The following is a 27,343-nucleotide window of genomic DNA, read 5'->3' as shown; positions in this document are numbered from 1 at the left end:
GAACAGAATGATATGACAAGAGACATTCCTAAGGTAAACCACTGCGCTCCTTTGCACTGTTATTTAATGCAAGCTCTGTTTTGAAGGCATCTATGCAAGCATAAAGTCATAACAGACATCTCCACATAGCACTGTTCCTCTACCCCTGTGACAAACAAACACCAGTGTTCACATGCTCTAAACTCTTTCTGTTGGAAAATGAGGGTTTAGTTCTTGAGACGCTTAGATTATTAAGGTTGCTACAAGAGGGTGCAAGGTGACCTTGAGACCGCTGGCAACTCCATCAAGACGATTTGATGGCAGCAGTGGTCTGAACAATTTCTGCCACAGTTTCAATTCATCAACTGTAATGAGGTAACAATTTCAGAATTTCATCTTGGCTAATATTTCCATAGCTGATCTGTTTGTGATTATGATTCAGTACGATGAGGAGTCGTCATAACAAGGGAAAATAGGCAAGTCCTCCTGCAGTAATTCAATTTCGTCGACGCTGTTCACTTTTTAAAGTTTTTAACGGGGTCACACTAAAATTATCAGGCATGATTCCACATGTAGATCTCCCATAACATATCAAAAAACCTTATCTGGCATGTGAAAATTAGACAGAGAGGAGCTCCTAAGGGCCTGTGAGATGACTCCAGTGAGAGATGAGGAGATAAAGAGGAAATCACACGCCTGGTTACAGCAGGCGTTATCAGATGAAGGCACACGTTCTCTAATCATCTCAGCCTCCAACCCAACCAGCGAGAGGGAGAGGGAGGAATCAGGGAGGGAAAACCTACCAATTTCCTCTGGTCTTTGATTACAAACTTGGAGAATCCTGCGTCACAATGGCTATCCTTGTTGAAACTTCTCGTAACATGCGACTCACACTTGTTTTTGCTATTTGATTTGTTCATATTATTCATAATAGAAAAAAGAAAAACACATTGGAGAATCCCTGTGCAATGTAAGATGATAAAGATCTAAACCAACTGTTTGGTACTTGTGAGTGCGCATGCAACTTCATGACTGAATACTGGCAGGTCTTTCTCAGGGAATGCCATTACTCATAAATGTTAATTGCTCCCACTTAAAAAGATTTGGGGTATTTCCCTGGGTATGCAACACTCACAAAGGGTTGATCTCCTCAGACAGCTGCCTCAGGTACTCTTCTTCCTCAAATCTGAGCTCCATTGTCTCTCTTGGTTTCAATTGTTCCTAAGATTCATATTTCAAACCATGTCATCTCTGCCACTTGAGGAATTAGGGTTAAATGACACCACAAAATGTATAGAGGCACATTACAGATCCACAGAGTATGGAAATTCAATCCATAATGTCCTAGGGCAACTTTCGCTCTCCAATTATCAAATATAATTTACATTTATTTTAACGTGAGAAAGGAAAAGTATGGGGGGGGGGTAACACAATGAGTCATGGCATCAATATCCATATGTTCCAAACTAAAAACCACACTGACCGGACTTAAAGACAAACGTACTTACTATCCATAAACCGAATTACAAAAATTCTACGATAATCGTAATAGGTCCAAGGCCCTTGAAGCTGCTTTACAATCATGACATCTGTTAAGTTTCCACACCATTCATTGCAGTCACATACACCACGACAACAAATAATATGACATGCATCAACCACATGTGGACAGGGGTCAAAGCATACCTGAGGAAATGCTATCCTTTTCTCTGTCTCGCTGCACTAATACTGACTTCAGACGTAAATCTAGACTGTGACAGCGGTACAATGGATTTTCCATGAGTATCTTTGCTCATGATACTCAATAGCTAAGTCTTACGTAACGAGGTGAAAATAAGTTCTGAAAAGTTCTGATATTAGCCAGGAGGGACATTAGCTAAATCAAGTCCATATCAGATGATGATTAACAGTGCCTCTGGAAACTGTGCACGTAGACTTACTAGTCTTACTTTATTTTAAAAATCACAATACCTGTGTAGTTACATATTAACAACAAGAGTATACTGTCATTACTAATATATACAAAATTGCTATGTCATCACTACATTTTCAAATTTGGGTCAAACTCATGTTTGAAGTTTCTCCTGCTGATCGCAGCTTTCACACACACGGTCTTACACAAATTTTTCCAAGTGATCCCTGCCAATTTCCAGATTTTATTTGTTGGTGATTTCATCACTAAAACTTAAATGAAGCATCTGGTCTCTCCCTGTAATGCGATCCATGAGCTCATTTTCTTCCTATCTGTTTGCAAGTACAGCTTCCTAGCAGAGGTGTTATAATGACTTATAAGTGAGACATGTCTAGTTGTAAAGTTTGTTTAAGGCACGTGTCATGTGGGTCTTACTTGCTTTATTATTAGAATTTCACAGTTCTCTCACCATTACATTGCAGATGACTGCAGATGACCTAATAATCACTGATTAGTGATAACTTTATGCGTGACTTTGGCGCTCAAGTTACTAATTAACTGACAGTTACGCTATGTGAGCACATCCCTTGTTAGTCGATTTACTTGCAGAGAGTGAAAACGTTCTCTTCTGTCTATGCATATTATTGTGTTTGTTTGAACCATTTCATCTGTGAACTCTGTGAACTATTTCCACTTTTAATGTAGAATCTCCAGGAACTGAGCAAGGCAGGCCCTGTAACAGCCATTAACAGATATTTCTGATCAAGTGATTAAGCTCCAAAGAGCCACACTGCTGTTCTCCATCTTCTTTACACCCCCTTCCTGCGTGACCAAATGAGATCAGTTACGCTTATATGGACAGTTTTCACCCCCTCTTGCTTCCTGTGTGACAGTTGAGTAAGCTTCATCCAGGCCCTGTCCGCTCTCTGTTTCCCATACCGTATGTGAAATGCGAGAATATCCTTATCAGTCTTTCCTTTCCTGGCAAACACTGTACATCTACCTTACCTACGATCGCCTACAGTACCGCAGGACTCTATCCTCACTGTTCTGATTGTGTTATACAATTTTTCAGTTGCTCTTGTGCACTGCTGAACCTCCGGGCAACACGAACCCAAAGGATTTTCTCTGAACCCATCTCAGAACATCATGGGACCAAACACCTTGTGATACACAGCTGTGCCCTTTAGAAAATTCTACAGCAGGAGCACAGCAGTCTGCCCCTTATTACTCAGAAGTACTTCGATGTAATTTATCATTGTAAGCCCAAAAGAGATTCGAAAAAGGGTAAAAGAAGAGCTGTAAACGACATAACAAACAACAAACTGAATGATACACTGGGGTAAACAGAACAGCTTAAGTGAAACTGATATGAAACAGCCACAGTAAGGAACACTTAAGTTGAAGAACCAATCATTATACCAATCCTACACTGATGGCAATTTGCGCAAGAGTGAATTGTCAACAAAAACACTGTGTAAAATGAAAACCAGAGCTTTTTTAAGATCAAGGTGTCTGTCAGTCACTTTCATAGTGTGGTACAGTAGAGTTTGGTCAAATTTCTTGCATTGCAAAGTCAACCGATTTTCAGACCCTTTAAGTTTGCAAGCGATCAGAGCATGACAAACATCAAACTGAGTGATTAATACTGCCAGGTTCTGCTTCCCAAATCTGCTATTCAACTGCTATGTTTAAAGAACTATTTTAAAAACAAAAAATATACAGGTTAACACTACAATACAGTACTGTCAACAAACGCTACACCGGTAGCAAAGTCCAGTGGACATCGCTGATTGCCTGTCTCTAAGTCTATTTTTGCATTTTGTTACATTGGAATGTGGGAAAACAGCCATTGGTTTGTGCTTTTCCCTGATGACTTTGTTGCAGAAGATGATTTGATAAGCCTGGTTATTTCTATTACAGTGGAACTATATTCAAGGGCGGCAGATACATTAAGCTTTGTAGGGACAGCAATACGTTAAGGTTCAAGTTAGAACTTAAGTGTGTAAATGCAAGGGAAAGAAATATTACAGCAAAAACTGACCATGACTGAACTCTGGTGAAGCTGTTTAAAACTTGAATCCAATCCAGGAATTTCACTGCAGTGCAAAATACACCCTTTTGTAGGCCACTGCTAACTAAACACGCCCAAATCAGTCGGACGCAACACAGCAGTTACATTCCGAATTGTAACAAAGCATAGGAAACAACTATTTACATGACAGTTCACTCTACTGAAAATGGATGTCAAACTTCCTAAGAACGTTCCGCTACACGGCTAAAACGGTGCAGCGCCTCGAGGGGTACAGACTTGACGCTCCCGAACAGCAATCAATTTCACCAAGAGGAAAAGGGCATGTCCGAAGTTTCAATGGTTAGAAGTCGCATTAAATCAGATGCCCACTGAATCACGAAATAATACGTTCTATATCACAGCAGTTACCGCAAATATTAAAAAGTACTGTAAAGAAATAAATACGTTATTTACACTACCTGTTTTCTCCTTTAGTATTTGAGGGCGGTGGGTGCAGAATAGTCTGGTTATCCTCCATTTCCACCACACATTTTGTACAGAGTTCAATCTCTGCAGGAGTATGAACAAACTTTGGTAAAAAGTTTTCATTCTTTAACACAGCGACAGAGGTCCCCCAGGTCAAGTGACAGAAAAGAAATGCTAAACAAGACCGTATCTAGATTACAGGGAATATTACTGTGCCTTCGGACCACTTAACTAATTTAAGTTCACCAGTCCGCTATCTACCTGCAAATATCAAAATGAAGCAGCGTTACTTAACTTACACCATCAGTTAAAAGAATAAAACGACTGCAGTCACTAACTGAAATATCAAAGATTACAGCTAATGTTGTCATTCACTTACCTCTGCGGTTCATCGGACGAACTCTGACAGCAACTTTTACCTTAGTATCCGACATTTTTATCCACTTTTTCTAGCAGAGGTCCTTCAAAAAAAGCTATGCGCGTTAGCTGTAATGTAGCCTATGGCTAGAAGAATAGTAAAGTCTCAGCGAAGTCCCGTAATAAGAGCTTGCAGTCCAAATGCCTGTTGGTTAACGGGTGAGTGTACCCTAAGAATTTAATCCTGCAGTCCATACCCGGTAAAAAAAAAAAAAATCCAAAAACCAAGGATAAACGTCTTGTTTTAAACTAGCTCGCTGGCTAGGCTGAGACACTGCTGTGCTCCAGCCTCAGCCAGCATCCCAACCGCCATCTTCCACTGGGAGCACTTTGCCAGTTCGCACTAGTCAGAAAATCCCGTGTTGGTTCAAAAGGAAAATGGATTTTTGAGAAACACGAACCGAACTCCGAGCTACCAAGTACAAGCAAGCCGTAAAAGCGCAGACATGAGCACACAGTGGTGTACAAAGGCCAGGTATGAGAAGGGCACAAAAAGGAAAGACAGGTCTTTTAGAGAACGCTGAAGGACGGCTTCTGAAGAAAGTACCAGTGAGCGTGCAGACATAACTTTCACTGGAATCTCCGAGCAAATGAGCTGTACGGCGAGAATGGCGTTGTAGATTTCCCTTGTTCAATCACAGTTTGGTATCAAAAAGTCAATAACGGGAAAAATTTCCCTCTGCTGAATTAACCCTCTGAAATGTACTGTTTGTAACGTTATACTATTCAATAATTGTTTATTTTCCTTATTGTTAGTGATTACCTTCTTTGTTCTCACGTGCTTTTCACCATTAGGAGGTTGCTGAAATTAATGCTGATTTATCTTATCGCTGATCCAGTATTTAACCCCTCTATCGGCTCTATATATAAAGCTGAATCAGTCATCTCACTGACGTTACTGTCATCATCACAGGTAAACACGAGATTACAGTGGATTTATCAAACATGTATACTTTTTGTTCCTTTTATGTTGTATGCTCAGTGACAGTGATCCCAAATGGGATGGTCATTTGTCCGGTAAACTGCACTGTGCCACGCATTTAGTTAGTAAGTAAAGAAAAGAGACTAATACGCACAGTTAATGGATGCTTTTTTTTTTAATTTCCTTTGAGTCAAATATCACAGGTGACATTGGTGGTTTATGTTTACATATATTTCCCACATCAACCACTGCCACACCACCCTTAAATAAATTTTGTTTAGAATTCTGTTCAGCATCTTATAAAATATTGCATTCCATACTTGAGTGAATGAGTGAAGTAATCTTAGGATGGCAGACTATATAGCTTCACTGTGTGATCTCCACTGTCCAGGACAATCAGTGTGTTCTGTGCGGTCACCACCAACCCCACTGGATACACTAGTCCTTCACAGACAAGTGGAGTTAGCACAGGTGTTTTGGGTAGTGTGCCCAAACTCCAAATAGCTCCTTGCTGTGTATCTGACACAATCACATTCCCTACTCTGTCAAAGGCCACAGAAGATATACTCAGCCTTCCTGGGGTCATCGAAGTCAGACTAAAACTATCTACCAGAGACAGAAGAGTGAAGTCTTTTCCAAACACCTGCAGCCGTTTTGGCCTGGAGCCCCCTTGACTCTGCACACAGTCCTCCAGATGCTCCAACACAGCAGTGTTCCCTGTCACAGGGCAGATAGCCACTGATCGTGGACACTGCAGCCCTGTTAGAACCACTCGCTTATCACAAATCACTCTGCGAGAAAAGTCCATTACCACTTGGGTGAGAGTGCCCGCTTTTGTATCTGTCACCAGTATGCGCCCATTGGTATCCACATCAGTGCCCCAAGGCAGCTGGAAAGGCTCTTGAATTGTCACGATAGGTCTACCTCTGGAGGAGAAAACCTTAACTGAACTGTCCCCTGCATCAGTCACCACAATGTGCCCACCGGGAGCCACTGCCACATCAAGAGGGTGGCAAAGTTCTTTACTGCCATGCCCAGCTTGCCCAAAGCCATGCAGGTGTTTGCCAGTGGAACTATGGACGGTAACTCTTTTATCACCAGCATGCACCACCACTATTGCCCCTGATGTCTCGAATGTAGCCAGCCCTGTAGGGTTGATGAGACGTCCCCATCCACCGAAGGCTGTGGTTAGATGCAAAGACCCTGATCCAAGGCCTTTCCCCCAGCTTTCGTGCTCTCTTACTAGACGCCGACGGGGGGACCTAGGGCTCCTGTAAAGCAGCAGGTCTTGTAGGTCAGTAAGAGCCCAGCAGTCTGAAATTCCCCCGACATCACAAGGCCTCTTGCAGAAGGGACACTCCAGTCTGTCCAGGAAGGGCTTAGACAGAGCATAGACACATTCCAGACAGAGCACATGGCCACAGGACAGATTCTGGGGTCTGTGCTCTCTTTGCTGTAGAGAGAAGGTCTCAAAACAGACTTTGCACTCTAACAGATTATCGTGGATTTCTGTGAGGATCTCTTCTGCTCCTGGACTACCACTGGTGTTCATCGATGCAGAACCTGTAGACATGACAGTGATCCCAACTCCCTCTTGCTTTAAAATGTTTGCAGGTTAGCTGAGAAAAAGAGAACTTTTGGAAGAAAAAAAGGAGAGACAGACAGAAAGAACCAGAGAAGCTGTTCTGGTGTAGCTGCAGCCTGATTTTCAACAGGCCCGTGATGTCATGTGACACCAGTGGTCAAAATCAAGGTTCGGTGCTGCCCTCTACTGGTCTCTGCTGCAGTCTTCTGAATTTGGAGAAACTAAATACACCACAAGACTTTTGTGGTTATGTTTACATAGTATAAATTCTCCACAGTTTATTTCTGCCAGTACAATGGAATACTAATTTCTGCCTGTATAACGGAATAATTTATTGTCCCGGCCATATCCAATACTGTCCATCAGTGTACATAAACATGCTGTCAATGACTGGAGTTTGTTTTTGTTGCTCTTCCTTCAGCAGTTTTTCTTGGAAAAAAAATCTACAGTGATAGAGCTCTCTTAGATCATTTCAAGGAGGAGTAGCATAAGGCGTCACTGGTTATTTTAGTCCATGTCCTGTACAGTGTGCCAACTGTCTGAAACCTGAGTCCATTAACTGTCAGGAAAGGTCACATGCAGAACACCCTCCACTTCTGATTGTAAGCCACAATTCAGAGGTCAAACAAGGTGTTCCTCCCAATTAAAAAAAGAAGACAGTTTGTCTGCACATCTGTTTGCGTGAGTATCAACCAGCAAAACCACAGACATATCACCCAATTCATATCAGCCTTGTGCCATATGTGGTTGTTTAAGGTCATCCTAGGATGGATGGAGAAGTAACAAAAAGGTCCCAATAACTGTATGTATACATATTTCAAAGTGTTTATAACATTTTAATCTATAAATAATATTTGACACCCCCCCCCCCCCAAACGTAAAAGTACATTTAGCCTCCTAAATCCAAAGTATTAGATAAGGAGACACAGAAAGTCCCAATGGTGGATCCTTCATGGGACCTAATTTAAAAAAGTAGAAATAAGTCATCTGGTAGACGTGTGCAGAATGTGTGTGCGTGTTTACTGCAGTGACCATCACACGTGTGCTGAATCATTTGAGTGGTATGGACTGAGAGTAGATGTGACGGCAGTTACAGCATGTCTCTCATTCTCACTCCAACACTCTTGGATCAATGTCCTTGTCAAGACGGTTTGACATCGGGTAACATCAAAGTCATTTCAGAGCATTTTAGTCTAAATACTGTTAAAAACATTTGCACCACAATATTCAAATTTACAATGTGAAAACAAACAGGAAAAAAAACGGTTTAATATTGAAGAAATTCACAGTTAATACAAAAAAAACACACATTTTCATAGACTATTTTGGCAAATTTGGGCATGGAATTGTACTTTAAAAAAAAAAAAGTGTTTGTTTTGCTAAAAGTTGCTTGATCCTCTGAAACAGAAATGACAGTGATGAGATTGTCAGTAATGAAGGACAAACATTGTGCAAACAGCTGAGAACAGTCGTCTACTGAGCACTCAAATAGCACAAGGAAAAAGTGACAAGGGAAACTATAAACAGGTGAAAAGCAACCAATTGTTAGTTCTTAAAAGCATATACATGCATGCAGGCACAAGATACTTTTTTTTTTTTTTTTTGTATTAAAACATTATACCACTGTAGATAAACAAGAGGCGTTTATACTGATTTCTGTGAGAGCAGTGAGACTAGGACAACTTCCATTACAAAAGACATGCCACTAGAGAAAATGATAGAGCAATCTAACTTTTTTTTTTACTACACAATGAGATGTGCACTTGAAGGTTGTACACGTGCAAAACTGACCACCTCTTGCTGTTACAGTTTCAAAAAAAAAACTATAGCAGCCATGAGTTATATCTCAATACAGTGATGATATGACCAACAAAACAAAAGAATACACACACCTTACAAATGTTCAGTATAATCAAGTACAGTTTGTGAAGGGCGATTCTAAAAAAAGTGCTTTAACTGTGTGCTTTGCCGAAAGCCAGGACTATACACAATCACATCAGTCAAACTTCAATCCTGTCAAATCAGCTTCACATTAAAACCCTGGTTATGTTCCATTCTGTGTTCATGTCACAAAGACACAACCAGAAAGAACAAGGACCTGCACATAGACATGACACACACTGACATACTGGTCAAGGAAGATATCCAAACGACCCTTTCTCTGCATACAGTAACAAAGGGCCAGTTACAGACTAAAGGTTTCTATAAAGCTTGCTTTGTAAAACATAGAAATGTTCCATACCAGTCATGTAAAAAAATATAAATTATGAATGATTTAAGAAATTGCACTCTATGCATAATTCCTGAAAGTGTACAACATCTCATCTATGCTGCTGACAGTTAACACTAAAAGGTTGATCTCTTTGTCAAGGAACGAAAGCAAAATACTGGACTGGAAATGAACGTGACCTATGTGGTTAGCCAACTTTTTTTTAGTTTTGTCAACTAAAATAAACATGCGATCTGGAAATTAGAGATAGAGTATCGGTGCACGCATACAGCAGTAGTAGTGACCAGCTGTCGGATGGCAGTGTTTACTACATCTGTCCTCTTTTAATACACAAACAAATCTAAGGATATTGTAATACACTGTGGACAGAATCATCCCTATTTTCTGTCTCCCTCCATGATCTTGGAGAACTAAAAATGTGCAAAAGTTAAAATCTCTCCTTCTTTCTGTCCCCTTTGCCGTTTCTGTGGGAGCGTCAGGAAAACTGAAGTATCCGGGAGGATCCTGTTACTTTTCCAGGCCGTTGACGGTCTTGTTTTTTCCAGAGCCCTTCCCTTTCCGTCTGTAGGCAGGAGCCGTGCTATCCTGTTCAGACTCCCCTAAGGACAGAAAGAGTACATGACCATTGTTATGAGTGAACATTTCACAACTTAAAGCCAGGCAAGAAATGTTGTTTTAGAAAGAAAGAAAAAAAAAAAAGGTGTTGTCTTTATTTGATTTGAGCAGCAATTACTGGACAAGTGAAAGAAAACTAGAGTATCTACTGCTTTACAAAGGAAGACACGGCATGGCAACCTTCTCATAATACAATGACATCTATTCAGAGTGACTTGTTTTACTTTTTATTCTCTTGTTTGGCTTCAAAATACACTGACATCACCACTAGGGGTCACAGTGCAGTATAAGAATAATGGGTATTAATCCACTTTACGCTGCACAAGTAAAGATAACACAAACAGAGAATGAGCAGTATGTTACCATTCTGCTAATGTCATTTTCACTTTACCTTGAACACACTCAGACACATAGTCACTTGACTCTACGTAAGCACTGTCCTCACACTCTGAAAAGCTCTGAAGAAAAAGGCGAAATACAACACGAATCACAATAAGTTCTACAATCTGAGTTATTATGCAGTATTTATTGAATGATCAGGTATATGAGGCAATCCCATGTTCACTGCTCTTTGTAAGAACTCAGTTACAGGTGCGTGTGCAGCACTGCACAACAGCTTAGGGGTCATATGTTATTTATGGATATTGGAAAAAAAAAAAAAACCCTATGTAATATGAGAGCTGTAGCTGACCTTCTCCCTTGGCCCATAATTCTCTGCATACCAAACCATCCCGTACAGACACAGGAATGTGATAAAAGCCTAGGAAAAAGATAATTTATTGAAAAATTCAAGACATGGTATTATATTACATCAAAGTTCAAGATAAGTAATTTTTTAATATAGCTATAGGTCCGTCCAGAGCCTCAATGAAATGAGTACATGAAACATAAAGTTTTACATCAATAAGAACGACAGCAAGACTTTATAAAGATCAAGCTGGAACGACTGATGATTCTATATGAAACTGCACTAGTACAGTTAGAACTGAAATTCTTTACTCATTTGCTAAATCCACAGTCTTTTCTGAAAGTCAGTACTTTAAGGGAAGAAAAGAAGGGAAGCGACTCTTACCACACACAAGAGCCACAAGATCACATAGAGAATCTGTGTTTTTGAAAACAGGTCCTGACCAAACTTAATGCAGGCTAGGGCCTCGAGGAAGGCAATGGCTCTGTAAAATGAAACATAAATGCACAACTTGATATTTACACCTTTCCTATCACAGATGCGTTTTTCACTACTAAAAACAGTTACATGTTCAACCGTGTTTACTGGTCATAATCATATTCAGTGGCGTATTACACTATTCACTAACAGAATTACAATGTTGACACTGTGTGCCTCTGAGAAATGGAGCGTGTGTGTGCTGAAAAGGCAAGACCGACACACACACATACACACATACAAAAAGACCATCATATCACTCCAGTTGACAGGATGTGTGTTTGTTCAACAGCAGGCTCAGAGCAAGTGAGTGCACATGGGGGGGGGGGGGGGGGGGGGGGGGGGGGGTTGTGGTTGGGAGGCTGGCCATTACTCGTTGTCATGTTCCATGCTGATAATCAGTTAAAAGTTTCAACCACAATGTACCAGCAAATAGCAACTACAACCTCAAACCTGAGAACAACTACATGTACACATGTGCTCACATGCTTTGTTAATTTGCATGACACAAACAGCGTGTACAGGACAATTAGCTACACGTATTCGGTTAACAAAACAGGAAAGCGCACAGTGATGCACACTGATAACTATGACTCATTAATGTAGTTAAACATTTTCCGACCTTTGACTGCAATAAATGTAGCATACACATGCAGAGACGTCGGCTGTTATGTATTTCTCATACATGTTACAATATAATTTACAACAAATGTGTTCAAGTAAAATACTGCTATGAAGATGACACCTAAATCTACATTGGCACAAAGCCTAATATGACATCTGCCTCCGCTTTTCTCATTAACTACCTTCAAGGAATACTGTCACGGATACAACACGACTTCCTTACACTGAACTGTTACAAAGACAGAGGTCATTTTAATTGGCAGCCCTTCATCTATTCACAAACTTAACCAGTTAAGTCTTTCCACTGACGTTGTTCAAGTATTTTCCTCTGTCCAAGCATCTAGCCATGGTGTTGCATTTGACAGTCAGCTGACCTTTGATGAGGACATAAAAAAAAAAATTATAAACATCCTTCTATCACTTTTGTAAGACTGGGAGGATTAAGCCACTCCTCTCAGTGTCTGACGCACACAGGAATATACATGCATTTATCACTTCCTGGTTAGGTCACTGCAATGCCATCTCGTCTGGTTTACCAACAAAATCCCTCGACAAGCTCCAGTATGCGCAAAACAGCGTCGCCCACGTTCTTGCTCAAACCTCACGGTGCTGACATGCACATAAACCTACACTGGTTTTACCATTCATGCACACATTCACATCGCAAACATCAATCTTACACACAAAGTCACGCCCTGGAGTACCTTTATGACGTCATCAATCCCTACGCGTCTACACGTTCTCAAAACTCCGTTCCGCAAGCTCCTTCACTCTACTGTGTTTTTGTTTTTGAGTTTACTTCAGTTTTTTTTTACTTCTTCGTTTTAGTTTCATTTACGCTGTTCCGTTTGTATGTTTGGAACTCTGCAACCTCTACTGTCTTCGTTTTTGACCGCTGCTTTCGTCACTGTCTCTCTCTTCTGTATCCACTCCATGCCCCACTGCTGTTCTTACGATAGTCGTGCTCTATTGTCACACTTGTGTTGTTCTGTTTTAAGTATCAGTTGCGGCCAATGTGAAGCAAGTCATGTTTTGCGCCTTGTGTCATTGTTTGTGCCATATTCTGTCTAAATATGCTGTTAGCCTCGCTTCTGCACAACTCTGTGTTTTCTTTTCTGTTTCTATCACTCTAATTTCCATGTAGAACTTTGCGTATGAGAAACCACTACTACTGAATAGGAAATGAGGTTAACACTTACCCAAAAACCCAGCACTGAGTCCCAACTCTTTTACACTGTGTATCTGTAAGGTATGCGTAATACTGCCTGTGATGGAAAAGGATACATTAAATGACAGAGGGCAAAATCTGAACTAAAACTCTTATTTTGTAAAATGCTGGGGGAGAGGGGGGGGGGCAACAAAAACAAAAAAAAAAGTAAGTCAAGGGTCTTACCGCACAGTGGGGGCTGTAATAATGCCAATGAACAGAATTCTGCACCAGCTGAGTGCGTGGCACGCGGGAAACACAAAAATGTGCTTCAGGAAGAACGTATTCAACTCTGTCAGCTTTAAAAAAAAAACAACAACAACAACAAAAAAAAAAGACAAAGAGAGAACAGCGTTACGGTAACACTTGACAAAACAAAAAACCTATCACACTTCATACCCACTGACAACATGACAAAACGTTTACGCTTCAACCAGAATCTTTAAACGCCCCCCCCCCCCCCAAAAAAAAAAAATATCAGAGATTCAGCATGCAGAGTAATTCCGCAGTCTCACACTCTGGGTCTATGTATTGCAGTAATATGGCTGGGACTCACACTACGCGCTAATTTGATCACACACACTCTCTAGAGACGACACAGAGTGCGCACTAAGAGCCTCCTGAGTCGCCCATGGCTCCGACACTCCTATCAAAGAAGTGTAATTACTATTTAAAGGCCCCAGAGAGGATGGGGAGAGAAGGAGTGAACAGACAGCAATATTTCATTGCCATGGTAGCTCAAAGAGATGGAGTGGGAGGGTAGGACACCCTCGCCAGCTCTGAGGGCCCTCGAATGGTGGGCAACGCAGAGGCCTCCATGAATCGTTCGCGAAATACGCACTGTAATTTAAAAGCACTTCGATCAATGTGCTTTGTAGTGGTCCACATTCAGTTTAATTCACTTACACAAAATATTGTGTCAAGTATACATCATAGGTTCTTTCCCCGACCTAAACCAAACATAGAAAAATCAGCTTGAGGAACTAACTTGAGGTGGAGGCCCCTTGGGAAAAGCTTTAAGATTTACAAAGACAAAAAAGAAAAACGGTATGCGAACAATTTGATTTAACTTCACAACTCAGCACATCAGGAATGTGTGTATGGCGTACCACTGTGTGGTTCCTTAGAAAGCTTGGTAAGAGACATCAAAGACCTTATGAAAATAACTACTAAAAAACTGAAGCGCAGTGGAGAATGGGTCTGATACAATCATACCCTAAAGTCAACATTTATTTCTGTGGAACTATTTAGCTCTGACACTAACATGGCCTGAAAATGAAAACTCATAATTAAATTTTTGATTGAGATTTTAAATCATGATTCAAATAGAATCCCACAGCATAAAGGTCAAGCTAGGTTTAGAGACCGACACATACATCTAAAATCATATCCTCTTTTCAGTTTGTCCCTTCTGCACAGCAACCATATAAAGGAAGTGCTATATTTCTTAGAATGACAGAATCCAAGACACTCAATGAACATTGAAAACAGCTACAATTTACAGCATCTTCAGAAAGCTGCCTGACAAAACACTCACCTGCCAGATGATCATAAAAAGGTAGACGCCAGTTACACGTTGGAAGGAAGACTTAGGGTCAAACCAACGCACGTAGGTCCAGCTAGCTGGGGTAAACTGCAAAACAGCACGTTTGATCTTCCCTGTAGTACTGTGGATATCTCTGGACAGACAGGGACGACAAATTTGAACATTTTACAGACAGAGACATGAGGGAGATGTGTACAGAACAAGCCAACTGCAGAAAAATAAACAATGATTCTAGAGGAACATGTTATGGTTGCAAAACTGTCAAACTTATAAATGAGTTGCTGCTCCTTGTCACTGAACTGTTAAGACGCTTTTTGTGAAGCCATCTTCATAGGTACTCTTTTTTGTTTTTTAACCTATACATTAAACGATAACGTGCAATACATGAAACAAAACTCAACGAAATAAGTATGTTAAACACTTTCTCCACCGCGTACTGGCTTACAGTCTAAGCCCCGGCAACAACAGTGTTGATACAGTCATCCTTATTTTGCCGTACATGAAACACGCTTCCTTATAAATTAGGCTGACGTACTCAAGACAAAAAAACAAAAACAAAACAATGACATGTAATGGGTAATTACAAGCGCGCTCACTTGATACTGGCCCAGTGGTAGGTACGCATCTCCAGGAAACGGCAGACAGTCATACCCAACCAGATACCACCACCATTACACAAAAGTATATCCAGGATCACTTGGTCCCACCAGCATTCTGCGAAATTAGGCAGCAGGTGCATGAAGAACAGCTGTGGAGAGAGCAAAAGTACACTTGATTCTTCATTAGAACTAAACATCTGCAGCGTCGTCTACCATTAGCCCTAAAGAGCGGCCAACCCTTAAATCTACCCCAACTCTCGATCAATGTTAAGCGATATCTAGAAAAGGTGCACCCTCTTAAAGACCAAACTTGTGTACATGACGTTCCAGGATACAGGACATTGTCCACCAGTCTGAGTCCATGCACCTGCATACCTCAGTGAGTTCCCAGGTGATGCTGATGGTCCAGCAAAGGCCATAACTGCGGATAAGCAGAGCCTTCATGCCCCAGCCCCAAAAATGGCTAAAGGCAAAGATGTCAAAGTGACTGAGGATTCGCTCCCAGGTAATGACATGACAGTTGACAGCATACTCCTGTGTAAACCCACAGCAATGCATTTCATCATGAGTTCTCACACAAACGGGAAACCAAAGTAAAAGCATTGATGTTCATAGCCTACAAGCAAAGGTATATTGCCCCCCCCCCCCAAAAAACTCTCTCATTTCAAATCTCTGTAAATTGGCAATGTTGTGTGTACCAAAACCACTAAAAGTCATTGCACAATAAAACACTGCCTCCATTGGTCAGCATCAACCACAAAATCTAGATCAATCTAAACTTATCCTAACAAGGGGACAAATTAGCACAGTAGAATGTATTAATGTGTTCTTATTCACTAACCATGATATCAGCCTCTCGTTTAGCATAACGAAGATTGGGGTCCAACCAGTACATGAGCATTTTCACTTGTTCCCAGTTCAGAAAGATAATGAAGACCAAGAACAGAAAGTACAACACACTCAGACCTGAAAAATAAAATAACCAAGATCACAAATATTCATAGATCAATAATATGTTTTACCTTTGTCTGTTTCTACAAAATCCTATGAAGTACAACAGGAGAATCAGTTTTCCTTGAAAGTTTTAACATTAACATTTTAAAAATTTATTCTCAATGGCACATTAAATTACATTTGTCAGTTTAACCATCTGATCTGTATGTATAAGGAGCAAAGCTGATCCAGACACATAACTGAAAAAAACTGTATATTCACCAAGTACCCATTTAACCGAAACTCGCGACACATAATCTTTTTCATAATGGGGGGGCTACTTACCAAACACCATGCGCCATATTGCTGGGTGTGGTCTTGTAAATGGACCTGTTTAAGAAAATAAAAGAGACAAATATGTTACACACTAACAAAGAAAAGGAGAGAGAGAAAAAGGGAGAAAAGGAATTTTAGTGTTACATACTAAAATTCACAGCATTTCATCAGATAACAAAGTGTAGAATTCCATGCTTAATAAACAACTTCATATCTTAGGGATGACCTCAGTGATCTTACTGTTAATGCCTGTATGTATGAGGGGCTTTAAGTTTACTAAGTTCTCGGTTCCATACCGTTAGGGAAAGCAAGGACACTGATGACCAGGAAAAAAGAGATGACCAGAATGAGCCCCACCCAGAGATTACTGTCTGGATTCCCATCATCTCTGTAACCAAAGCATTCAAGTTTGTGAATGATCAAAATCACGTACACTCGGTAATTTTCACAGAAATCTCTACGAAAAACATCATGTCTCCACTTGATTAAACAAAGCAGACATTTCGTAGCACGTTATGGTGATTATGGATTATTGTCGTAAAATTAGCTAAACAGGGGAAAAAAAACCTGCCCAACTGCGCGTAAATGGTATTAATTCTTGTAGTGATGCCAGGCCTAGTTTAGCTCTGATGTCAAATGAATGTTATCGACGGCTCAAGATTATCTTTGGGTCGATATAATGTAAAGGTCTGCGGCAGAGTCATGAGCGGACAACTAAAACACGTTTCGGTACAGAAATGTCAATTATTAGAGGTTTATTAGAGAAACAACGTTACTTCCTGTCCCGTTAGAGTCACAACTTAGCTAGGTCAGCAGCTAACCTGCTAACCGCAAATTTTACAAGAGCATCTCTAGGGGTACTTACCTTGTAAATGCAAAGTACATTAAACTAAGCACCGTGCAAGTTAGAAGAGTTATGGTATGTGGCTTATAGAAGAATTCAATGGTAATATCCTCCACTTGCTGTTCATTGATCATGCGGAAATGCAGTCTATAATTGACATCGTCTTTGCTCAGGGTACGGGATCCGTACGCCGACGCCATGCTTTGCAAGGGTACTCTTTGCTCTTCACCTTCTACCCTGGCACAACATTTGACTAATGATGTATTTGTAACGCACGCATCGTTCTCAGTGAACAAGAACAAAACTCAGTGACGAACATGAATAACTGAACGCTATTTGTCCACGATCTTATCGTGAAAACAGAGACATTCGTCCAGGCACAATACCATCTATGATCCAAACAAAATGTGCCCTCAAGGGTTAAAAATGGCAGAGTCCGTTTTAGGAAAAACGTGTATTTCGATTGGTGTGCTTGTTTGGGGCGGTAGCCCCTATGGAAAGCCAGCTAGGTCAAACATGAGACATCAATCTGGTCATTTTTAATTTCTCACCCAAGCTAATTATTCAACGTGGAAACTACGTATTTTTTAGTGATGCGACCGTCTGACTGTCGATATTTTAAAACGAAGAAATACCCTTTACACTTATGTAAATAGACTTTTAGATTTTGCAAACACCTGTGCTGCATCTAATGTTAAAGTTTTGGGCATCTTGTTCTCAGTATCCTGCTTTACCTGTAGGATACATGGCATTAACACAGACTCTGCCTTAAGAATATCAAAAAACTGTTCCTGTGGAAATTACTTCACGACTGAATTATGTAAGTCTTGTCAAGGTTCTGCATCTCTGAACCTGAGCACTGAATTGCTGACTCAGCCTGTACCGGGGAGTGAAAGTATGGAAGTATGATAGTGCAGCTTTAACAGATGGGTTCTTTGAGTTTCCCCCAACTGCTGCAGTGTAACAACAACAATCAACAGTTTATGGGGACCAAAATACACGTATACTCACATGCACACATACACAGCTAATTCGAACATTTTAAATAGAAAGTGTTGATAATATCCAGGTTATTGGTCAACATTGGGATAATATGAACACTTAGGGTTTGGGACCACTGGGACAATGTAACTACTTGACACGGGTTTAGTTGCTGTGTAGGAATCGGGAATTATGTAGGCCTAAACGAGCTTCGGCCAGAGCACAGGTGATAACAGAGCAAATGTGCACATGTACACGCCACGCCCCCCGACCCCCCGACTTTGAAAACGTGGATTTTTGTACACTTTAGTTTGGTCCATTAATCATATCCTGTGTTGTGGCAGCGCACATAGTCAGTCATTCGACTCCGATTGTCTTTCATTTATGTAAGTGGACACAACAGGACTGTACTTTTAGCACAGCCATCTAGTTCAGCTTTTTCCGTACTCAGGAAATACTGTGGTGGAAGTGTTGATGTGACTGCACACTACTCTATGATCTCACATTGTCGCACCCTCCTACAGTGGTAAAGCACAACAAATTGTATGTCACTCACGTTTTGTTATCAATTACTTTTAAAATAGCGTTGCTGTTTTTTTCCTTTAATCTTTTATTTATTTATTTATTTATCTATCTATCTATCTTTTTATTTATTTATTTTTGGCCATCTCCCGTAAATGAAGTGAAACATTTTAACTCTCAAAATTAGGATGTAAATTTTGAGGAGGGGATGAACAGTGGATTCACATCTTGTATTTCTTACATCGATGTTTGGTCATTGCACTTCCCAAGTTGACAGTAGGCTATTTTTTTTTTTTTTTTTTTTTTTGTAAAATCAGGATTCCAACCTATTGGGTGGAACGGAACGAACATCGACCGCGAGATGTGGGCGCGATAACGTTGCGCTGACGCTTGTATACCTTTTTTCATCATTAACTATGAAATACTCAAATACCAGCGAAAAGTTCAGAGGTGGTCGATTTTGTGCTCCTTATTAAAATTAAGGCCATCTTTAGAGCTGCAAGACTCCTGCAGATTTTAGCGAGACAAACTGGACAAACGGACCTTTCTACAAAACAGAGACTAGGGCGTGTTGGAAATAGGCTACTTAATTCATATACCCCAATATACCTTTACAGGCCAACGCCACAGGTATTTGGAATTTGACAAATATTTGTATTGTGGTTGTGCGGATAGATTGTTGTTGGATTAGTACTTCAGCATAATGTATGACTGTGTTGTCTGTTCTCGTCGTATACTTTTGTCTGATACCAGCGTACCTTTGTTAATTAAATTAATTAAATTCACAGTTCATTCATAGGGATGTACAATCCCATGTAGTAGGCTAAACGTTCAAATTTAAATTTAACTGAGGTTGAAAAATGCCCCTCACATAGCCACTTTATTAATTTGAAACTTGGAACCGGTCAGTTCCGCTGGAATACTGGTTGGCTACCTGTCCCTCGGGCCTCGGCCATGTAACGCATATGTCAAAACGTGCGCGCAGGCTTTTCCCAGTGGAATACATGCAGAATATATAATGCTCTCTGAAATAACTTGGATTTGAGTTTAGCTACATTCACTTCAAGAGGTTATCTGTCATAGAAGTAGTTTTTAACCACGTTTCTGCCATGCAGACTTCGGTTAATTAACTGTTTTTGCACTGTTACAAAAAGTACATTACGCAGTGATTTACACTAGTAAAGAAATTAATTGTATCAGAACATTTTATTTACAAAAAGGTCTCAAAAAGAAAGGCAAACAGTTCTATAAGATAAAGGAAGGAGGCTACTAACTTATAATCATTACAGTAACAGAATAAAGCACTGGATATAAGTTGTATTTCTGTAGCCTGCTATATACAGATAATAATAAAAAAAGAAAAGTCATATAAAAAAACCCCAAAAAGGAGCACACAGTATCTCCAATAAACAGTGACATGATTCACAGACCACATGTGACTCAACGTCCTTGTAAGTTTGAACTGTTCTTTGGGTCCATAAATGCTTGAAGTGTAATTTCATTCCATACAGATTACTGCAATTCAAGCAAAATTCAACAGTTCCTCATGCAGGAGGAGTGGTGGTTCTTTGTGGAAATGTGTGTTGAAACAACTCTAAGAAGTCAAATCCTCATATCAAGCGTCTTGTTTAAGGGTGATGGTGGGCTGAGTTGAAAGAAAAAGGTTGTTGGTTACACATAGAAAGTCGTAGTAAAGATTTAAAATCAGTCTCGTTTAAAAGACAAACTGTATATACTATCTTACCAGAACGTTGAAATGGGTTCTGCATACAGCTTTACTCTCCCAGTAGATCAGAATAGCAGCAATGGTGAACTCAGTCATACACAACACTCCAATAACTGATTTTAGTCCTATGATATAAGATTCCCCAGCAGGTCCCTATACTCAAAATACACAAAGAGCAATTTACAGATGGACGATATCTTTATGTCAGGTTAAGCAATTAACAAGGAAATAGTGGTCGATGTTGACATTTGAAACAAGTCAAACAAAGGCAATAACTTTTTACAAGTGAAATACATAGGCATTGTTACAGTACCTCTTTGTGGGCTCTACTTGAAGAAAACACACAAAGTGTGAGAGCAGCAAGTGACCAGAAAAGACTGATAATGTTGAATGAAAAAGAAAGCTTCACCTGTTGATAGGAAGAGAAACATAATCAGTTCACCTAATGGCTGTTGAAGCTCTCGGGTGTTTAATTTCAGAAGAGACTGAAGGTTTATACGTACCACATGCATGATGGGAGTGTGTCCAGCGGCATATGTAAGAATGCCTGATACAATAAACTTCGGAAAGGGGGAAAAAAAGTTTAAAAATAGAAATGCTGAAATCTGTATTGTGCACATGATTTCACAATGATCACTAAGGGAATATTAAAGATGATGAAATGGTCTAAACATTGTTGTCCTAAAAACAGCAAAACCATAGTTATCAGAGATAACATATAATTTGTATGCCAATATGTCTAACTCAGTCTATCTATCTATCTATCTATCTATCTATCTATCTATCTATCTATCTATCTGCCTATACATCTTTTAAACAAGTCTTGACAAAAGATGAAATTACCGGCACTGTCTTACCAGGATGCTGGGTAAGGTGTAAGTCACATGTTGTGAATCGGATTCATAGATAAGTATTGCTCCAAGACAAATGATAAAGACTCCAAGAGTGAGCTGTGCTGTCTAAAGTCAAAATTGAATTAACATTAACAATTAACATTAATGTAATTATGTTAATACTGTTGTTTTCCATTTGTATAGGACTTAAGCAAGTCAGAAGACATTGCTGACTTTTGAAAAATAAAACAAATACTGTTAAATATTTAGTGGATTTGTAATTCAGCATAATTTACATTTTCTTTTTTTTTTTCATTAAAATATTTTACACACCCCCAGTGTTTTTGGCATTCCTTTGAGAAAGACTTTGTAGACGTCTTTGAACACGCAAGTGAATTTCTCTGGCATGAGTTCGCCATGCCCGGTACTTCTGAGGTTTCCGAGGGGAATGGTGATGACCATACAGTCATCTGACTTAAATGTGAACCTCATTTATCTGAAAGTGATCAAATTAAATTTCCCTTAGGAACAAACGCCGTTTCAATTATAAATTGATATGTAACAACATTTTTGAGATCCTTATATAATAAAAATCGAACAATCAACATTAAAATGTTTCAGGGTCAGTGTATTTACTTAGGCAAAAAAAGCATATTACCTTCAGAAGAGTTCCACAATCCACTATGAGGGAACAATCAATGAATTAGTATACGTTCGCGGCCACTGGACGGATGACTGTCGTTTTAATGCATGGAGAAGCTTCACTGCACGTACAAAATGAACTGGTGTGAGAGAAACAAGCACAGAGAGAGAGAGAGAGAGAGAGAGAGAGAGAGAGAGAGAGAGAGAGAGAGAGAGAGAGAGAGAGAGAGGTTCAACTTCTCCCGCCCCGCGAAAGGGAAGAGAAGAGAAAGAGTAAAAACAATTTAACAACAGACGGAGATGTGTATGTCATATTGGACAAAGTAACATTTTATAGGCTACTCGTTTTGCTTCACAGCTGCACTGTAATAAGACATAGGATTTTGACGACAAAACAGCTTATTTGTGTCACTTGTCTTTGCTCGAAATAAATACGTCATAAGTCACCGTTACTTTCTTTATCGCAATCATCATCACCATCATCATCATCATCATCATCACCGTCACCACCATCATTAACCACAACAAGAACAAGAATAAAAACAACAACCCCACCGTCAAGAATGAATGGCAACACACTAGCAATACTGTTATATTAGCAGTGTATTTTAGCCTCGATTTTTTATGTAGCCTTACTAACAAAACTGGATGATCAAAGAAATGAGAAATGATGGCGGGCGGGGTTGGGGGGGCAAAACACACTGCGATGCTGCACCGAAAAGACAGAAAGCTTTTCCATGTGTGTGGTTTCAGGTGCGCCTGCGCTGTCACACTTTGAGGCGCTGTCAGAGTGAGAGCAGTTTGTGGTCACTTTACACGAGCCACTGAAGGAAAAGTAACAAAGGAACTAGCCATTGCACATTCCAACAGACTGATGTTGATAAACGTTATGTTGAACGTCTTTTAATAATAAGACGTTGCTGGACACTTTCGATGATAGTAATTCTAAGGATATTGTCATTTGACATATTTCAGTGCGTAGATTGATTATTTGGTCAACAGGAGGTGCATGTGGTTTCTCCACGCATGTAGGCTGCAGGACATAAACTACACAGGGGTCGGTTTTGCTACTGTCAAACATCTGCTCTGTAGAACAGTAGGCATACGAGAAAAAATTAACGGTAAGTAGCCTAATTTCAGCAGATTATATATGTGAGTTTCTACCAGAGTATTGATTATAATTATTTCAGATTAGTTCATTCGAATTTATATATTCCGCAAAGGAAGTTTTTCTTTTAGATTATGTTTACGGCCAATTTTGAAGTTGACTCGTTAACATATAGGCTACATTTGTGAACGAGAAATGAGCAAAATAGCCCCATAGCATCATATTTTAAGTACCAGAAATGCAGAATGACAACGGCATCATTGCTTCATGATGTACAATCAGGAGTTCTTGTATCTTATTAGTGGGAAACAGATCTCTGAAAATACAGCCGTTGAGTGTCATGTTAAGTAAAACTATTAAAAGCTGTAATGACCAGGCACTAAAAGGTCGGAGCATCCACGGCTTTGACTCAGAGTAATTGTATCGCATGATTATAATAATTATACTACTACACACTTTAACACCATGAACAAGTAACCCGGTTAAAATGAATGAGATACTCCACACCCAAAATATTTTTCGTAATAAATTGACTCTTTTTAATGATGTGCTAACGATTAATGGTACATTTTGATACGATACATCGTTTTACTTTGCGAGTTATGATATGTTCACGTAAAACTTACACTAACGATTTTTGAGTCATCATAAGCTGTCCGCCTTTCGTCAGCATAGCAATTTTGGTAGCATTTATTGGTGACATTTATTCAAGTGTGTCAGTTACATTAAAAAAAACCCACAGAGAGAGAATTACATTTAGTTTAAGATGTGACGCGCTTGATTGAGAAAGTTCCTTAAGTTTACTTCCCAATGTCGCACTCATAGTGTTTAGGGCAGGCCTAAGTGAAGTTTAAACCTTTATAACTGGGCATGCAGTATGCTTTAACGTAGGCTCTTTAAGCCTAAATGTATTTTTTTTTTTCGTGCATTGAAATAATTCGTTGTGAATATCTCCAGCGATAATCATTCAAACAGGAGAAAGGGTCCATTCTTTGTGGCAATGTGCAATATTTAACCTCTCAGCCATTGTATACCCATTACTGTTTGTTGATTCAGTGTAGTAAGCTAACACTTGTGTTTTATGGATTCTTAGATTTTGGATAAATGGTAAATTTTAACTGACGTTTCAATGACGTCAGGGATCATTTTCGGAGGTAGGCTTTGGTCAGTCAGAACAACTCTCTTTCCCTGACATCAGTCATCAGTTTCACCAAGTGCGATTTAGATATGTTCAGTCATAATCCCATAGATTGCATCTGGCTCAAGAGACTCCTTTTAACTTTCCATGGGTAGATAAAATAGATATTAGAATTCAACCACGATGAACTTGACATCAAACAAGTCAAGCAACTTTAATGGTCAAAAGTTTTTTGACAGCCTGATTCATTTGGAAAAGGACCCTGGGGAATTTGAGTGCAGAACAATCGCTTGACCAGACAGAGTTAGAGCAAATCACATGTGTCTCTCTTGGACTAATTGGTTTACCACAGATAAATTCTAGACAAGTCAATCTTGTCTCAGTTTATGGCTTCATTTTTTTTGTATCATTCGGATATTCAATCGCTCATCTTTCAAATTAAAGACCAATATCCCTTGCATGAAATGTGATGTATTTTTTTTCCGAGCTTTTCGGAGCCCCATAAAACTCAAAAAACTCTTCTTAACCAGTATACTTACTCTTTCTGCCTAACAGCCCTGCAGTAACACATACATGACACATTTTGATTAAAAATGTCATATTTTTAATGCCCAACACCATATTCAGAATTTGTTTTGTTTATCTATATATGTGGAAGGTACATATCCTTGTGATTTTGCCATATATTTAATATACACACACACATATATATATGTATGTATGTGTGTGTGTGTGTGTGTATATATATGTATGTATGTATGTGTGTGTGTGTGTGTGTGTATATATATATATATATATATATATATATATAATTTTTTTTCCCCTCTTGAATGTTATGAAAAATAGTTAACAAATGTTCACTGAGAAAGTCTGTGACTGTTTCAGACAACTGTAACTTTATTTTGTTTTTATTTGCCAAATCCTTTGAAGAGACACTTTGACACTTTCGTTTATAGCATGCTGAATGACCATGGCTTCTGCTCATATCTCCATGGACATAACTGAGCATGGCTCCCGGGGTCGCGGAAGAGGTCAAACAGATGGTGATGGCGACAGGGATCCTTTGATTAAATATTATCAAGCCACTGAGCTCATCCTCCCTCAAAAACCAGTGCTGCACAAGTTACTCCAGAGGCAACCTGCAATCTGGGCAGTAAGGCTGACAATACCTTAATATAAATCCTCATGAACAGTTGAGATGAACAGTTCAATCGTAACTTGAAATTATTTCAGTGCTTATTGAAAACAGTTTTGGGGAGTAATTTTTTTCCCCCATCAAAAATTGGGCGGGGACATTGTTGCATTTTTATGTGTACATGAAGAGTTGTCATTTTTTAATAATTTCAAATATTTTTTTCATTTTCCATCAGTCTATACAGCTTGCCAGTGGGATACTCAGTTTTGCACTGGGAGTGGTGTTTGCAGCCACAAGCGCCATTGATAAATGGATCCTTACCTTGTTCAGAGTCCCACTCGTAACTGGAATTCTGGTACGCTTTCTCTCCTAACAGAAGTCAAGTTAATGTGGCTCAAAGGAAAGTTGTAGCCATAACATTGTAATTATACTGATATTCAAAACTGTTACAGTAAAACTGTTAGTGGCAGATTGTTTGGTTTGACATTCAATGCATGTTAGTTAGTGTAAAATAAACCGAACAACATTCTTCAAATTGTGAGTCGGTTCTTCATCAATTTATTATTAATTATTTTGTTCCCGCTCAGCTGTTTTCTGCAGGATTACTGTCTAACCTTCTGTACAAATATCCACGATTGCTGAATGTGAGTTTTCACTGTGTTTTGTTGTATTTACTGTTGTCATTGTTGCTCTTATCGATTTATCTATTTCTTTGTATCATACACTAAATTATTTGTAAAACATAATTATCATGGAAAAAATATTTTCATCATTTTACATCTTTAAATATTACCATAATCAATTTCATTTTACTCTGTTTAATTGCAGCTCTGTTTTGTGATCAACATTGGCTGTTTACTTGTGGCGACAGTTGGAGCCGCACTGATAGGCTCTGATCTCGCCAAGTATCAGAGTACTGTTCATTTCAAGGTAATGTTTACAAACGAATGCAGCATATTCAGAGTTAATGTATTGATTGGTGCGTTAGTATTTCAGAATTTAGGGGGGAAAAAAACAAAAACAAAACAACAACAAAAACAAGAACAACCAGAAAAAAAAAATGCAGCTTGATTTGATAACTGCAAAGTACTGGTCTAAGATCAGCTAATGCACAGTCTCAGAGAGGCTTAAGATGACTTTAAATTTCAGAGATGAGTGCTTGAAGGAACATATGTTTTTGCACATCATTCTGGATAAGAGCCTTTGTTTAACACTAATTACATTAAATCTGATGTTATATGTTTGCGCTGGACAGATAGAAATCCTGGTCCTGTGTGTGACGGTGATGGACATTCTTGTGTCTGCGTTGCTTGTGTTCTGGATTTACCAAGAGAAACGCCGCCATGGATTGTAAGCACCTTCTCAGCATCGTGTCCTCAGACACAAGAAATAAACATTCACGGAGGAACTGGCAATAGACATACACTGTATTTGTATGATGCCTTCGGTCTCAAATTTCCTTTAAAATCTTTCTCTTTTCTCTTTAGCTAAATGAACAGGACATTTGAAAGCATGTTGTAGACAATGAAGTATTTTAGACCTTTTTCTCTTTTTTTGGCACATTAAAGATAGAAAGCTGTAGAAAGGGGTAGCGTGTGTGTGTGTGTGGGGGGGGCATATAAAACGAAGAAATTGGTAAGTTAAGTATTTTGTGGACCGGATTTATTTACTGATTTGCCAGTATATTGAGACCTTGACTTGCCATATCTGCTTGCGATTTACTTTTAATTCTTATATATGTGTGACAACATAGTTACTCTTCTTATGTTTTCAATTTTTTATTAACCAGCTGATAGCGTTGTCATGGTAGTCCTATATCAAGACTACAGTCAAAGGGACAATTA

The 27,343-nt window shown here is 39.4% G+C and overlaps 3 protein-coding genes and 1 long non-coding RNA gene across 6 annotated transcripts in view; 1 reads left to right on the top strand and 3 right to left on the bottom strand.

The window, feature by feature from the left end:
• Positions 1-5,277, bottom strand: part of kif13a (kinesin family member 13A) — a 38,554-nt gene extending 33,277 nt beyond the window's left edge. For both annotated transcript variants that reach the window (XM_030781068.1, XM_030781070.1), the window contains exons 1-2: positions 4,771-5,277; positions 4,385-4,475 (exon numbers count right to left, since the gene is read on the bottom strand). In XM_030781068.1, coding sequence (XP_030636928.1) covers positions 4,385-4,475; positions 4,771-4,825 — 146 coding nt within the window. In that variant the 5' untranslated portion in view covers positions 4,826-5,277. The remainder of the gene's footprint in view (positions 1-4,384; positions 4,476-4,770) is intronic.
• A 696-nt stretch (positions 5,278-5,973) lies between these two features.
• LOC115818852 (E3 ubiquitin-protein ligase NHLRC1-like) lies at positions 5,974-7,420 on the bottom strand. Its single transcript, XM_030782348.1, has one exon. The coding sequence runs from the start codon at positions 7,301-7,303 to the stop codon at positions 6,074-6,076; it is 1,230 nt and encodes a 409-aa protein (XP_030638208.1). The 5' UTR covers positions 7,304-7,420; the 3' UTR covers positions 5,974-6,073.
• Positions 7,421-8,909: 1,489 nt separating this feature from the next.
• On the bottom strand, positions 8,910-17,784 carry ptdss1a (phosphatidylserine synthase 1a). Of its 2 annotated transcripts, none has more exons than XM_030781857.1 (13): positions 17,436-17,784; positions 16,867-16,958; positions 16,580-16,624; positions 16,143-16,267; positions 15,677-15,835; positions 15,299-15,450; positions 14,694-14,835; positions 13,343-13,455; positions 13,149-13,214; positions 11,233-11,332; positions 10,852-10,920; positions 10,547-10,618; positions 8,910-10,130 (listed from the first exon to the last, which is right to left on the bottom strand). In XM_030781857.1, exons 1-13 carry the CDS (start codon positions 17,612-17,614, stop codon positions 10,053-10,055), a joined length of 1,392 nt encoding a protein of 463 aa, XP_030637717.1. In that variant the 5' UTR covers positions 17,615-17,784; the 3' UTR covers positions 8,910-10,052. The 2 variants fall into 2 exon arrangements, with proteins under 2 accessions (XP_030637717.1, XP_030637716.1); XM_030781856.1 differs by having other exon boundaries at positions 8,910-10,144; positions 10,552-10,618.
• A 7,990-nt stretch (positions 17,785-25,774) lies between these two features.
• Positions 25,775-26,417, top strand: LOC115817848 (uncharacterized). Its single transcript, XR_004025534.1, has 3 exons — positions 25,775-25,854; positions 26,087-26,143; positions 26,328-26,417. It is a non-coding gene; the product is annotated as an uncharacterized LOC115817848 (long non-coding RNA).
• The last annotated feature ends 926 nt before the right edge of the window (positions 26,418-27,343 follow it).

Source organism: Chanos chanos, chromosome 8 (assembly GCF_902362185.1).
Source record: "Chanos chanos chromosome 8, fChaCha1.1, whole genome shotgun sequence".
In the NCBI taxonomy this organism is placed as follows: Eukaryota; Metazoa; Chordata; class Actinopteri; order Gonorynchiformes; family Chanidae; genus Chanos; species Chanos chanos.
Note: the sequence above shows the minus strand (reverse complement) of the source record. Positions and strands in the feature narration are given on the sequence as shown.

Bases quoted from the DNA above. Each gene is read 5' to 3' on its own strand.
- LOC115818852 (XM_030782348.1), bottom strand. From the start codon at position 7,303: ATGTCTACAGGTTCTGCATCGATGAACACCAGTGGTAGTCCAGGAGCA.
- ptdss1a (XM_030781856.1), bottom strand. From the start codon at position 17,614: ATGGCGTCGGCGTACGGATCCCGTACCCTGAGCAAAGACGATGTCAAT. The intron at 16,625-16,866 runs GTATGGAACCGA...TTTCTTAAACAG, and splicing joins TGTCCTTGCTTTCCCTAACG to GTCCATTTACAAGACCACAC. The intron at 13,215-13,342 runs GTAAGACCCTTG...TTTCCATCACAG, and splicing joins ATTACAGCCCCCACTGTGCG to GCAGTATTACGCATACCTTA.